Source organism: Myxocyprinus asiaticus, chromosome 37 (assembly GCF_019703515.2).
Source record: "Myxocyprinus asiaticus isolate MX2 ecotype Aquarium Trade chromosome 37, UBuf_Myxa_2, whole genome shotgun sequence".
NCBI classification, from domain to species: domain Eukaryota; kingdom Metazoa; phylum Chordata; class Actinopteri; order Cypriniformes; family Catostomidae; genus Myxocyprinus; species Myxocyprinus asiaticus.
In genome coordinates this window covers 10013043-10027037 of record NC_059380.1, presented here as the reverse complement: position 1 = coordinate 10027037, position 13995 = coordinate 10013043, and the positions used below count along the sequence as shown (strand labels likewise).

Below are 13995 nucleotides of genomic sequence, written 5' to 3'. Positions count from 1 at the left end.
CGGGGTAGCCAATCAACTTGCGTAATCTCTATTTGTCAAACATTTAAATTAGCTCAGTTTGCACTGAAGAGCACAGTGAAGCTCTGCAGTGAAACCCTTCTCATCCCCATCTCCACCTATCTAGATCTGCTACATGGGGATTTTATGTATGTCTAATTGTGCAGCTGCATGTCTTACATGCTCGATGCAGCATGTCTTCTGTTTGTCTAACTGTGCAGCAGCAGTTGCATATCCACATGCTTAATTCAGTTTGTCTGTGTATGTTTCTAGCTTCAGCAAGTCTCCGTACTCGCTATGTAGCAACAGCAGCAGCGGTAGCAGCATAGCAGATCTAGTCCTTTTTTTTTCAGCTTTAGGACAGGAAAGGCTGATAGGACAGGAAAGGACTATGAGAGAATAAGTGGCCAGATGTGAGTGGACAGGCCGAAGCACCACATGTAGAGAGAGAGTTAACATGTATGTCATCTTTCATACGACCTGCTGCTTTGAGCTTATTCTCAACAATCTTTCTCTCTATTTCCTTGTTTCTCCACCTTCAAGAATGTGCTCATCCATGACCTGGAGAACTCTCAGAAACAGCTCGAGGAGTTCCATCACACGAAGGTATCATTGCTCATTAGATCCTCATGAAAATAAAAGAATACAAAAATGGTCTTGTTCCATTTCCATGGATTTTTATATGTCAAACACCCAACAGCAATAGCATGTATGGGTAATTCTGCTCCCTCTTGCATGCAGACGTCAATTTAAGTAACTTGCAAATACTTATATAAACTCTGTAGGAGAGGCTGATCGGTGAGATTGAGAAGTTACGAGCAGAACTTGATCATCTGAAGCGCAGGAGTGGAGCATTTGGAGATGGAACATACCCTAGGTGACATCCAGATTTCAAACGATTTAGTTTCATAGACATAAGCAAGCATGCACTATATTTTTATTTGTGCATTAAAAGTGATATTGCTGTATACACATGCTAATTAAGGCATATGAGCTTCTCTTTATGTCTGACAGTCTCTCTCTCTGTTGACCCTGTCTTAGGTCTCATGTTGGCAGTGCCACAGACCTGCGGTTCTCAGTGGTGGAAGGTCAGGGTGATCATTACTCCTCCACAGGGGTCATACGAAGGGCTCAGAAAGGTCGACTGGTGGCACTCAGGGATGAACCCACAAAGGTGTCAATGTCACCTACATCATCATCTGTTACTGTCTCAAACCAAAACCTTCACTTCTTATTCTTTTTAAATTTTTTAAGGTCTCCAACACTTCTGTTGAAATGTGTTTACATCTACAGTCAGGGATCTAAACACAAGCATGTAATTGTTATGAGCACTGGTACAACAAGTGCATGTCATGATGATGTCATAAGGCAGTGACAGCCAACCTTGACCTAGTTTTAAACACTCCAGGTGCAGGCCTGTGCTCTAATAATAAATATGGACAATGTTACATTTCAGTCTTATTTCTCTCTTTTTCTCTTTCCTTTATTGCCTCATTGGATGCGTTCATTGTAAGTTCTGGGTTACTTATTAATATTACGTTACATTTTATGCATTTAGCAGACGCTTTTATCCAAAGCCACCGAGAGCAGCAATTCCCTTGCATGGCCAGCACCGTGCTCTACCAGATGAGCTACAGGAGCCTTTCTCTAATCCAAAATAAAGCATAGCTGATAGCACATTCTCCTCCACTAATATCTTGGAATTCCATGATTGAATAATACCTGTTTAATAAGCTGTGTTTCTGTAACCTCATCCATGTGTCTTTTGGCGGCATGTGTTTTCAGATTCTGCCGATGGTGGAGCAGGACTGGGATCGCTCTCAACCTTCTAGCTTGCGTGCGAGCCGTACTCACCTAATGGGCAGCGATACTGAGCTGTCAGATCTGGACGACGAAGACCGTGAGACCATCTTCAGTTCAGCCGATATGCTGTCTCCCAGTGGACATTCAGATGCACAGACACTCGCTCTCATGCTGCAGGAACAGCTCGATGCCATTAATGAGGAGATAAGGTAAAGAATAGAGACTCTTAAAGGGATAGTTTGCCCAAAAAGGACTTTGTGTCTTCTGAGGAACACAAACAAAAATATTTTATTTAAGGATGTATGATGTGTTTTGTCTGTACAATGCAAGTCAATGGGGTCCAAAACTTTCAAGCTCCTAAAAAGGACGTAAAAGCAGCATAAACGTAATCTACACAACTCAAGTGGTTTAATCCGTGTCCTCTGAAACGAAAAATTATTTAAAGAAATAGTTCACCCAAAAATGAAAATTCTCTCATCATTTACTCACCCTAATGCTGTCTCAGATGTTTATGACTTTCGTTCTTCTGCTGAACACAAATTAAGATTTTTAGAAGAATATCTCAGCTCTGTTGACCCATTCAATGCAAGTGAATGGTGACCAAAACGTTGAAGCTCCAAAAAGCACATAAAGGGAGCATACAAGTAATCCACACAATTCCAGTGGTTAAATCAGGGTTCCCACGGATCCTTAAAAGTCTTAAAATGTCTTAAATTCAGTTTTCCAAAATTTAAGGTCATAGAAAGTATTAAATATCTTAAATTATACAACAAAAGTCTTAATTTTCATTTAAAGTGGTCTTAAATTTTGGGGCAGAAAAACAGGAATATTGATATGACCTAATGTGATTATCAGACTTCAAAAGATTATGATCTGATTAAATAAATGGATGCACTACGTCCTTCAGAGTGAAAACGCGGCACTGTTGTATTTTCTCCAAGCACGCAGGGGCTTGTGAGTGTTTCCTGCTGTTGCAGAGCAGTTCGTTATCATTAGGCCATATCGGAAATTTATGACAAGCGATTACTAATGATCAACTGTTGCTGATGGCGATATAGTGTTGATGACATATGACGTTTACTTTTAATTGTTTATATTGTCATGCGTTTTAGATTATTGTAGGAGTGCACATTTTATTTCCCTTATCTGTTTGAATGAGCAGCTGGAAGAAGTAAAGCGCATACATTTCAAAATAAGAGTCCCAGGAATATTTCAGCCTTTAAAGTTAAAATATCCATGCTATGAATTTTCTGTTCTCTTTCATTTTAATGTGAGATATATGTGGAAAACGTGTCTTAAACTTGCATATATCCTACCCTGTTTTACTGATAAGAATTAAGGCTATGTTGAATGTGTGCCCCTGCCTGTTTAAGGAAGAGTCTGTGATACATGACTTATTTTGAGATTGTGTTGGTTTGTTTTGGTATGGGGATACGGTATAAATTTTATTTGTTCAGGTCTTGAAAAAGGTCTTAAAAATTCTTATATTTCATTTTAAAAACTCTGCAGCAACCCTGTAAAGCCATGTCTTCAGAAGTGATGTTATATATTTGGGTGAGAAACAGATCAATAAAAGCCCTTTTTTTTTTTTTTTTACTATAAATTCTTCTCCCTGCCCAGTAGGTGGTGATATGCATGAAAAGTGCATATTGCCAAAAACAAAAGAAGAAGAATGTGGAAGTGAAAGTGAAAGTGGACATTTATAGTAAAAAAAGGACTTAAATATTGATCTGTTTCTCACCCACACCTTCACATCGCTTTAGAAGACATGGATTTAATGAGTGGAGTCTTATGAATTAATTTTATGCTGCCTTTGTGTGCTTTTTGGAGCTTCAAAGTTCTGGCCACCATTCACTTGCATTGAATGGACCAACAGAGCTGAGATATTTTTCTGAACATCTTCGTTTGTGTTCAGCAGAAGAAAGAAAGTCAATCACATGTCAGAGGGTCAGTAAATGATGAGAGAATTTTAATTTTTGGGTGAACTATTCTTTTAACTATAAATGGGCTTCTGGGGAATGCTACAGAAGTATACTGTATGGCTCCTTTATCTTCTGGCAGATTAAAAAGCCCTTTAAAATGGTAGAGAAATCTAAAGCCTGTATCACACTTATGTGTTACTGATAAATTTAAACAGATTTCAGGGTTATGCTTCACAAAAATTCCCTACAATATGAATACATTTACCCTGACAGATTTTGCAACTTACAAAGAGACCTAATATTCAAATGCAATTATAACAGCTTTGATCCTTCAATTTTCAGGCTCAGGTGTCTTACTGAGTGTTAAACACACTCATAAAACACATGGGCAGTTACAGCAGAGTCAACTTTCTTCTCAAATTCACTGACCTTTCAGATTTCAAAATGACTTAGACCCTGCAGGCAGACCAAAAGAGCACATTGGCAGCTCTCCGCTCTGGCAGATTAGAGATAGAACTAGAACGGTAACAGAAACTGTCAGAACCTCAGTATAAATACAAGCAGTCCTCTGAAGCCTGTCCTGATACCAAGCTGTCTGGATTCCATTCAGCAGCACAAAGGAAAGTGCTGGCAGTAGAACATCTGTCTTATATGACAATACTTGTGAACCAGAGCCACTATGCTGAATCTGCCCATCACAAAGATTGATTCTGAGTTGTTGATGAATATAAATGCCAGATAATAGCAGACCTATCACCTGAAATGTGCAGTGATGTGATGGCTCACAGACTGAGCTGTAGGATGAACTCATAAGGTTTCAACCGACTGCATTTCCACTGTATGAAAACTGCATGAAGAGAAGATCTGGTAACATATTTTATGAAGCCTGTGTAAAAAATGCCTTATATAAGAGTTCTCAATGTATTTTAAAGGTTTTCATAATGCATTGTATCTTTTCATAGATCATTCTAACCACTGTTTGAGATATTTTAAAGGGATAGTTCACCCAAAAATGAAAATTCTCTCATCATTTACTCACCCTCATGTCATCCCAGATGTACAGTATATGACCTTCTTTCTTCTGCTTTACAAAAACGAAGATTTTCAGAAGAATATTTCAGCTCTGTTGGTCCTCACAATGCAACTGAATGGGTACCAAAATTTTGAAGCTCCAAAAAGCACATAAAGGTGGCATAAAAGTCTATAAGACTCCAGTAGTTAAATCTATATCTTCAGAAGCGATATGATAGGTCTGGGTAAGAAACTGATCAACGTTAAAGTCCTTTTTACTATAGGTTCTCCTCCCTGCCCAGTAGGTGGCGATATGCATGAAGTAAGCGAATTGCCTAAAACAAAAGAAGAAGAATGTGAAAGTAAAAGTGGAGATTGCTAGTAATAAATGTCTTAAATATTGATCTGTTTCTCACCCACACTTATCATCTTGCTTCTGAAGATATAGATTTAACTACTAAATCATGTGGATTACTTTTATGTTGCCCTTTATGTGCTTTTGGAGCTTGAAAAATGTGGTACCCATTGTACCATTGTAAGGACTGACAGAGCTGAGATATTCTTCTAAAAATCTTTGTTTGTATTTAGTCATAAACATCTTTGATGGCATAAGAGTGTGAAAATGATGAGAGAATTTTCATTTATAGGTGAACTATACCTTGCAGCTAGAATAAGAGACAGTATTTTAACTTAAAATAAAAATACACACTTCACCTTTAAACAAATATGTAAATAGTATAATTAATTATACCTGTGTTTAGAAGTATTTACGAGAACATAACACAACTGATTAAAGGTGCATTATATAAGGAATTATGAATACCTTCATAATGCATTGCACATACAGGCTTCATAGAAAGGGTTATCGAATTGTTTAACATTAGTTTATAACCATAATTTACATGTAAACTTGTTTTTTGTATACTGTTTATATTCTCGTTGGATAAAAAGACTTGTAAAGGCCAGAAGTCATTTGATTTAATTCTCTCTATCTATCTTTTTCTGTTCTTCTCAGAATGATCCAGGTGGAGAGGGAATCAGCAGAGCTGCGGGCAGATGAGATTGAGAGTCGGGTGAACAGCGGCAGTATGGACGGGCTCAATGTGACTCTGCGGCCGCGCTCCTCCATCCCCACATCCGTCACCGCCCTCTCCCTGGCCAGCTCCTCACCTCCTGTCAGCGGCCGATCAACACCCAAGATGATGTCCGGTTCAACAGCCCATGAGTTGGGCATCATGACCCTGGTGAGGCTGACCAGCCCTTCACCACATGTGCAATTCATACATGCAGACAATGCATGAACAGTTCTTGTGTGATCATGTCTCACCAGATTATTTTCCAATTTGTGTGGCCTTCTTTTACAAATAACCCAATCTTAACTCTTAATAACAGTTGTAATAATATTGCAATTTTAATTACAACCACTGACATCTTAATTCAAAGTTCAAATTGTTTACCAGTTATAAAGGAGACATTGACATGACACTCCTTTTTTTTTTTTTTTTTTATCTGGATCTTTTAAATTATTCAAAAATATGTTAAAAATGCAATTCACTCCTCTTCTATGATGAATTTCAAAATCATTGTGATATTTTACTGGGGCTTAAAGTAAAACATGTTTTAGTGTTGTAACTGCCCAGAGAGAGAGTAAAAATAAATAAATAAATAAGCAAATTAAAAGCTGAAATTCTTGAAAAAATAAATGCTGGCATAAGTAGTGTGGAAAAATATTTTATTATATATAAAAAATAAATAAAATAAAAAAAAGCAGTGAAACAATTCTTTTAAAATATTAGTACTATTTGTAAAACATTTGTCCACCAAATCAGTTGTCATGTCAGTTGTTGAATAGAGGTCGACCGATAGTGGACTTTGCTGATACCGATAACGAAGTTGGTGGAAAAGGCCGATAACCGATTAATCAGCCCATAGTTTTTTTTTTTAAATCGATCTAAATAATAATAACAAATATCTTATTCTTTCCTACTATAAAGGGCACAGACAGTGAGGCTGCAAAATGAATAAAATCCCAAAAGCAGTTTACTGTGTGACCAAAATCCCAGTAATAAAAAGATTTGGTGCATAACGCGGGACTTTTTTACTTCAAACAAGCACGAAATAAACCGGGGACTCTTCTTTTGAAATGACAAAGATTTAGCTCCGTTATGATGCTCTATATGTGAGCATTTACCAAATAAAGCTTTTTATAGCCTATAGATTCACCAGATGAAGAGTTTTGTATGTATTTATTTCACCAGATGAGATTTATTGATAAGCAATAAAAAAAAAAAAAGAAAAAGAAAATATCGGCAACTATCGGCATATATTTTTTTCCAGTAACTGATAGTACCAAAAAGCATTTATCGGTACCGATTAATCGGTCTATCTCTAGTGTTGAAACCAACATGCCGGCAGCTATTCTGTTACAGAATTTCTGAAACAGAGAAGGCCTCTCAAGTCCCCTTTAGTTTAAAAAAAAGATCCAACATTTTGATATTTTTATGAAAAGGCTACTTTCTTTTTTTTTTTTTCAGGTCAAATGAAGTAGCCCTAAGAAAATTTATTGATATTCATGGATCAAATATTTATGATATTTGTAAAAAAAAAAAAAAAAAAATAATAATATATATATATATATATATATATATATATATATATATATATATATATATATATATACACTATATTGCCAAAAGTATTCGCTCATCTGCCTTTAGACGCATATGAACTTAAGTGACATCCCATTCTTAATCCATAGGGTTTAATATGACGTCAGCCCACCCTTTGCAGCTATAACAGCTTCAACTCTTCTGGGAAGGCTTTCCACAAGGTTTAGGAGTGTGTTTATGGGAATTTTTGACCATTCTTCCAGAAGCACATTTGTGAGGTCAGACACTGATGTTGGACGAGAAGGCCTGGCTCGCAGTCTTCGCTCTAATTCATCCCAAAGGTGCTCTATCGGGTTGAGGTCAGGACTCTGTGCAGGCCAGTCAAGTTCTTCCACACCAAACTTGCTCATCCATGTCTTTATGGACCTTGCTTTGTGCACTGGTGCACAGTCATGTTGGAACAGGAAGGGGCCATCCTCAAACTGTTCCCACAAAGTTGGGAGCATGGAATTGTCCAAAATCTCTTGGTATGCTGAAGCATTCAGAGTTCCTTTCACTGGAACTAAGGGGCCAAGCTCAGCTCCTGAAAAACAACCCCACACCATAATCCCCTCTCCACCAAACTTCACAGTTGGCACAATGCAGTCAGACAAGTACCGTTCTCCTGGCAACCGCCAAACCCAGACTCGTCCATCAGATTGCCAGATGGAGAAGCGTGATTTGTTGCTCCAGAGAACGCGTCTCCACTGCTCTAGAGTCCAGTGGCAGTGTGCTTTACACCACTGCATCCGACGCTTTGCATTGCACTTGGTGATGTATGGCTTGGATGCAGCTGCTCGGCCATGGAAACCCATTCCATGAAGCTCTCTACGCACTGTTCTTGAGCTAATCTGAAGGCCACGTGAACTTTGGAGGTCTGTAGCGATCGACTCTGCGCACTATGCACCTCAGCATCCGCTGACCCCGCTCTGTCATTTTACGTGGCCTACCACTTCGTGGCTGAGTTGCTGTCATTCCCAATCGCTTCCACTTTGTTATAATACCACTGACAGTTGACTGTGGAATATTTAGTAGCGAGGAAATTTCACGACTGGACTTGTTGCACAGGTGGCATCCTATCACAGTACCATGCTGGAATTCACTGAGCTATATATATATATACACTATATTGCCAAAAGTATTTGCTCACCCATCCAAATAATTGAATTAAGGTGTTCCAATCACTTCCATGGCCACAGGTGTATAAAATGAAGCACCTAGGCATGCAGACTGCTTCTACAAACATTTGTGAAAGAATGGGCCGCTCTCAGGAGCTCAGTGAATTCCAGCATGGTACTGTGATAGGATGCCACCTGTGCAACAAGTCCAGTCGTGAAATTTCCTCGCTACTAAATATTCCACAGTTAACTGTCAGTGGTATTATAACAAAGTGGAAGCGATTGGGAATGACAGCAACTCAGCCACGAAGTGGTAGGCCACGTAAAATGACAGAGCGGGGTCAGCGGATGCTGAGGCACATAGTGCGCAGAGGTCGCCAACTTTCTGCAGAGTCAATTGCTACAGACCTCCAAAGTTCATGTGGCCTTCAGATTAGCTCAAGAACAGTGTGTAGAGAGCTTCATGGAATGGGTTTCCATGGCCGAGCAGCTGCATCCAAGCCATACATCACCAAGTGCAATGCAAAGCGTCGGATGCAGTGGTGTAAAGCACGCCGCCACTGGACTCTAGAGCAGTGGAGACGCGTTCTCTGGAGTGACGAATCACGCTTCTCCATCTGGCAATCTGATGGACGAGTCTGGGTTTGGCGGTTGCCAGGAGAACGGTACTTGTCTGACTGCATTGTGCCAACTGTGAAGTTTGGTGGAGGGGGGATTATGGTGTGGGGTTGTTTTTCAGGAGCTGGGCTTGGCCCCTTAGTTCCAGTGAAAGGAACTCTGAATGCTTCAGCATACCAAGAGATTTTGGACAATTCCATGCTCCCAACTTTGTGGGAACAGTTTGGGGATGGCCCCTTCCTGTTCCAACATGACTGTACACCAGTGCACAAAGCAAGGTCCATAAAGACATGGATGAGCGAGTTTGGTGTGGAAGAACTTGACTGGCCTGCACAGAGTCCTGACCTCAACCTGATAGAGCTCCTTTGGGATGAATTAGAGTGAAGACTGCGAGCCAGGCCTTCTCGTCCAACATCAGTGTCTGACCTCACAAATGCACTTCTGGAAGAATGGTCAAAAATTCCCATAAACACACTCCTAAACCTTGTGGAAAGCCTTCCCAGAAGAGTTGAAGCTGTTATAGCTGCAAAGGGTGGGCCGACGTCATATTAAACCCTATGGATTAAGAATGGGATGTCACTTAAGTTCATATGCGTCTAAAGGCAGATGAGCGAATACTTTTGGCAATATAGTGTATATAATATGTTCAAAATATGTTTTTTATTTTTTGATTCATTAATTATTAGGTTGTGTACACTCATGTGTATTGAAGGAGCAAAGAAAGTATTTTCATATATTTTACTTGGTTACACCAATTGACATTTATAAATTCATTAAATCTTAAAAATAATGGATGAAACAAATTATGAAATCAACATGGATACAAAAATGTAATTTCTATGAACTTGATACATCTATTATTAAAACGAAAATTTTAAAAGATTTCTAAGGATTTCTTCCAAATATTTGTTACTGTCCATGAAACTGTATTTTGCATTATTTTTATTAGAAATATATGTTTTTGTTGTTATGACTGTTTATTTAGCTGTTTTTATCTTTCTTTTTGACAACCTGCATGGTTTATTGTGTCACTTTCAGCATCATATACAAGCTATCTTCAGTGTTCCTGTGAAACATCATCTGTCACAAAAACATGAAGACATTGTGATTTTTTTCCAAATGTAGTTGTTTTGGTGGCTTAATACAAGGAATATTTCACATAGGTGTCGCCACATAGAAATCTGGAGAAGAAAAAAAAAAACTTCAGGCATCCTAGATAAACATCTTACAGTAAATGTTCCACTGAGATAAAAGTTGTTAGAGGATGTGCAAATCACAACAGATAATAAAGTTTCCAGCCACTCAATTTATTTACTCGTCAAAGCCAATTTTTACTTGCATTTTTTGCTTGGCAAGTGTTAATTTTAGACCCTGTCTGTGAACGAACACACACGGGTTTCTCCTCTATCTCTGACCCTGCTTCCTTTTCTTATTCCATGTGTTGAATCCTACACTATTTAGATTTGTTTTTTCTAACAGTGCTAACATTTAATCATCTGTCTACCTGCATCTTTTCTGTCTATTTCTCCCTGCTAACGCTATCAGCCGAGTGATTTAAGGAAACACCGCAGGAAGGTGGCTGTAAGTGTGCTGTCTTCAATTCTAAATGACTAAACAGAAGACCTGCTTGCTTTTTTTCCCCAAGTCAGTATGTGTGCAGGTGACAAATGTGAAGAACATGAAGTGTATGTGTGTATTAATGGTATTAATGAGTGTTTGGTGGTGTGTGGGTGAAGATTTGTTGTCATTAGCTTTTTGCAAGAGGTGTTGTTGCAAAATTTTGTTTTTGTCCTAGTCCCCCGTGGAGGCTCGAGAGGACAAGGCCACCATAAATTGTGAGACATCGCCCCCATCCTCCCCTCGCAGCCTCAGACTAGATCAAATGAACTTTGCTCAGCTAACAGGAAGCCTTGATGATGGCCGAGGGTAAATACACTCACACACAGCCACAGCCTATCACGTCCCTGATTGAACTAGATTAGACATCATTTACCTAGCAGGCTCGCTTGAGGACAGATGAGAGTTTGTTACAGGCACAGGCACAGACACACACACATACACTCAACTGCTCTTGAGACTATGGCTCCATAAACCAGTTAATTACTGTCAGCATGCCTTTGTTCATCTTCTTGTCCACATTTGTCTAATAGTAACGATGTTCTCTGTATCTTTTGTTTAAAAATAATAATAATAATTTGGCCATCAGTGAGGCCTTGTTAGTAATTATGTACCTCCTGATGTTCTCTCTAGAGAATCTACACTTTTTGAGATCTCCACTGTTAGCTGTGATCTTTTAAATGGGCAATTTTAAATTATAATGCATGAAAAGAGAATGTTATACAGTATAGGGCCATTCATACAGGATGGGTTCTTGAATTCTACTGCACTATTTTTCAGTTTTTTCAGTGTACACATTTCGTCAGACTTGCTTCTCGCTGTTTTTGAATCTAACACATCCTGTGTGAACAGCCCCTAAGTGTGAAAATAAGGCACGCAATGTCTCTCTTTCTATCTCTCTCTATGCCTAGGGGAAACAAAAAGAAGGGCATAAAGTCCTCCATCGGCCGCCTCTTTGGCAAGAAGGAAAAAGCGCGTTTTGACCAGCCAATGAGCAAGGATGGCCAGATGACACCACCTGTGATTCCAGGTACAGAGGAACTCAAGTCAAACACACACATTAAATGCAAAAAACTTTCTTTATTATTATTATTGCATAGAAGCAGTAAATTAAGACTGTATACTCCTTTTGTGTTTTAACATGTACTGTATGTTGTGATGAACAGATTTCGAGATGGGTATTGGAGATACCATGACCTTGAGCAAACTGGGCACACAGGCAGAGAGAGACCGCAGGATGAAGAAAAAGTAGGTCTCCCCTAATCTCCTCTGGTGTCCCTTTCTAATTCTCACTCAGGAAGAGTGGTCCTTTCATCCTGACACTTTTCACATCATCCTGAGGCATTCACTAACCTGACCTTATCCTTATAACCTAATTACACAGCTCAGTTAAAGCAAATTAACAATCAGTTGGATGGCAAAGTGCCATTTTCTGTAGATAAACAAGTGAATAAATAACGTTTAATAATAGGCTAATAACAGGACAAGAAAGTCTCATTTGAGGATAATTTACTGTCCTCTTTGTAGAGTCATATCATATCGCTGTTGCTTGGTTTTGGAATTAATACAAGAGGGAACCACCACTTAAGGGTTAATATATATGTGTATATATATATATATATATATATATATATATATATATATATATATATATATATATATAGTATACTGTATATATATATATACAGTATATACTGGCAGCCAAAAGTTTGGAATAATGTACAGATTTTGCTGTTTCGGAAGGAAATTGGTACTTTAATTCACCAAAGTGGCATTCAACTGATCACAATGTATAGTCAGGACATTACTGATGTAAAAAACAGCACCATCGCTATTTGAAAAAAGTCATTTTTTATCAAATCTAGACAGGCCACATTTCCAGCAGCCATCACTCCAACACCTTATCCTTGAGTAATCATGCTAAATTGCTAATTTGGTATTAGAAAATCACTTGCCATTATATCAAACACTGCTGAAAGCTATTTGGTTCATTAAATTAAGCTTAACATTGTCTTTGTGTTTGTTTTTGAGTTGCCACAGTATGCAACAGACTGGCATGTCTTAAGGTCAATATTAGGTCAAAAATGGCAAAAAAGAAACAGCTTTCGCTAGAAACTTGTCAGTCAATCATTGTTTTGAGGAATAAAGGCTAGACAATGCTTGAAATTGCCCCAAAAAAACCTGAAGATTTCATACAAAGGTGTACACTACAGTCTTCAAAGACAAAGACAACTGGCTCTAACAAGGACAGAAAGAGATGTGGAAGGCCAGATGTACAACTAAACAAGATGATAAGTACATCAGAGTCTCTAGTTTGAGAAACAGATGCCTCACATGTCCTCAGCTGACAGCTTCATTGAATTCTACCCTCTCAACACCAGTTTCATATACAACAGTAAAGAGAAGTCCCAGGGGTGCAGGCCTTATGGGAAGAATTGCAAAGAAAAAGCCACTTTTGAAACAGAAAATCAAAAAGAAAATGTTAGAGTTGGCAAAGAAACACAGATATTGGACAACAGATAATTGGAAAAGAGTGTTATGGATCTTAACCCCATTGAGCATTTGTGGGATCGGCTAGACTGTAAGGTGTATGAGAAGTGCCCGACAAGACAGCCACATCTATGGCAAGTGCTACAGGAAGCGTGGAGTGAAATGTCATCCGAGTATCTGGACAAACTAACAGCTGGAATGCCAAGAATCTGCAAAGCTGTCATTGCTGCACATGGAGAATTTTGTGATGAGAACTTTGAAGTAGTTTAAGAAGTTCTGAACATTGTTTTCAAATTGTAATAATTTTTCACGTTATTAATGTCCAGACTATATATTGTGATCAGTTAAATGCCACTTTGGTGAATTAAAGTACCAATTTCTTTCCATAAGAGCAAAATCTGTACATTATTCCAAACATCTGGCTTCCAGTGTGTGTATGGGTATATATATATATATATATATATATATATATATATATATATATAAATTGTATATAAGCATATCACACGAGCAAGAGTGCAATGTTGCCCTACATCAGCAGTGCTGATTTAGGGCCGTATAGCACGATTGCGAGTGTGATATTGCTTATATACAATAGTTCAATGAACAAGTAAATTTAAAAAAAATATAAAAAACTGAGTACGGTCATAAAAAAGGCATTCGTGCATGGAACTACTTTCTTATGCGACGAATCAGAATCTGCCGTTACCGGTTCAAAACAAATAATGTGTCCAAGCCTCTCAAAAAACATCACTTTAGAACTAGTATCAC

General features: G+C 38.4%; 2 protein-coding genes across 8 annotated transcripts in view; one reads left to right on the top strand and one right to left on the bottom strand.

Moving 5' to 3' along the window:
- The window catches only part of LOC127427965 (liprin-alpha-2-like), a 155944-nt gene that overhangs the window by 129655 nt on the left and 12294 nt on the right, over positions 1–13995 (top strand). For 5 of the 7 annotated variants that reach the window (XM_051675967.1, XM_051675962.1, XM_051675964.1 and 2 more), the window contains exons 11-19: positions 541–603; positions 783–874; positions 1039–1171; positions 1783–2009; positions 5749–5977; positions 10663–10698; positions 10913–11043; positions 11646–11764; positions 11901–11982. In XM_051675967.1, coding sequence (XP_051531927.1) covers positions 541–603; positions 783–874; positions 1039–1171; positions 1783–2009; positions 5749–5977; positions 10663–10698; positions 10913–11043; positions 11646–11764; positions 11901–11982 — 1112 coding nt within the window. The remainder of the gene's footprint in view (positions 1–540; positions 604–782; positions 875–1038; positions 1172–1782; positions 2010–5748; positions 5978–10662; positions 10699–10912; positions 11044–11645; positions 11765–11900; positions 11983–13995) is intronic. The other 2 variants (XM_051675965.1, XM_051675966.1) reach the window with 2 other exon arrangements.
- Positions 8611–13995, bottom strand: part of LOC127427968 (uncharacterized) — a 75243-nt gene continuing 69858 nt past the window's right edge. The window contains exon 2 of the mRNA XM_051675973.1: positions 8611–9468. Coding sequence (XP_051531933.1) covers positions 8961–9468 — 508 coding nt within the window. The 3' untranslated portion in view covers positions 8611–8960. The remainder of the gene's footprint in view (positions 9469–13995) is intronic.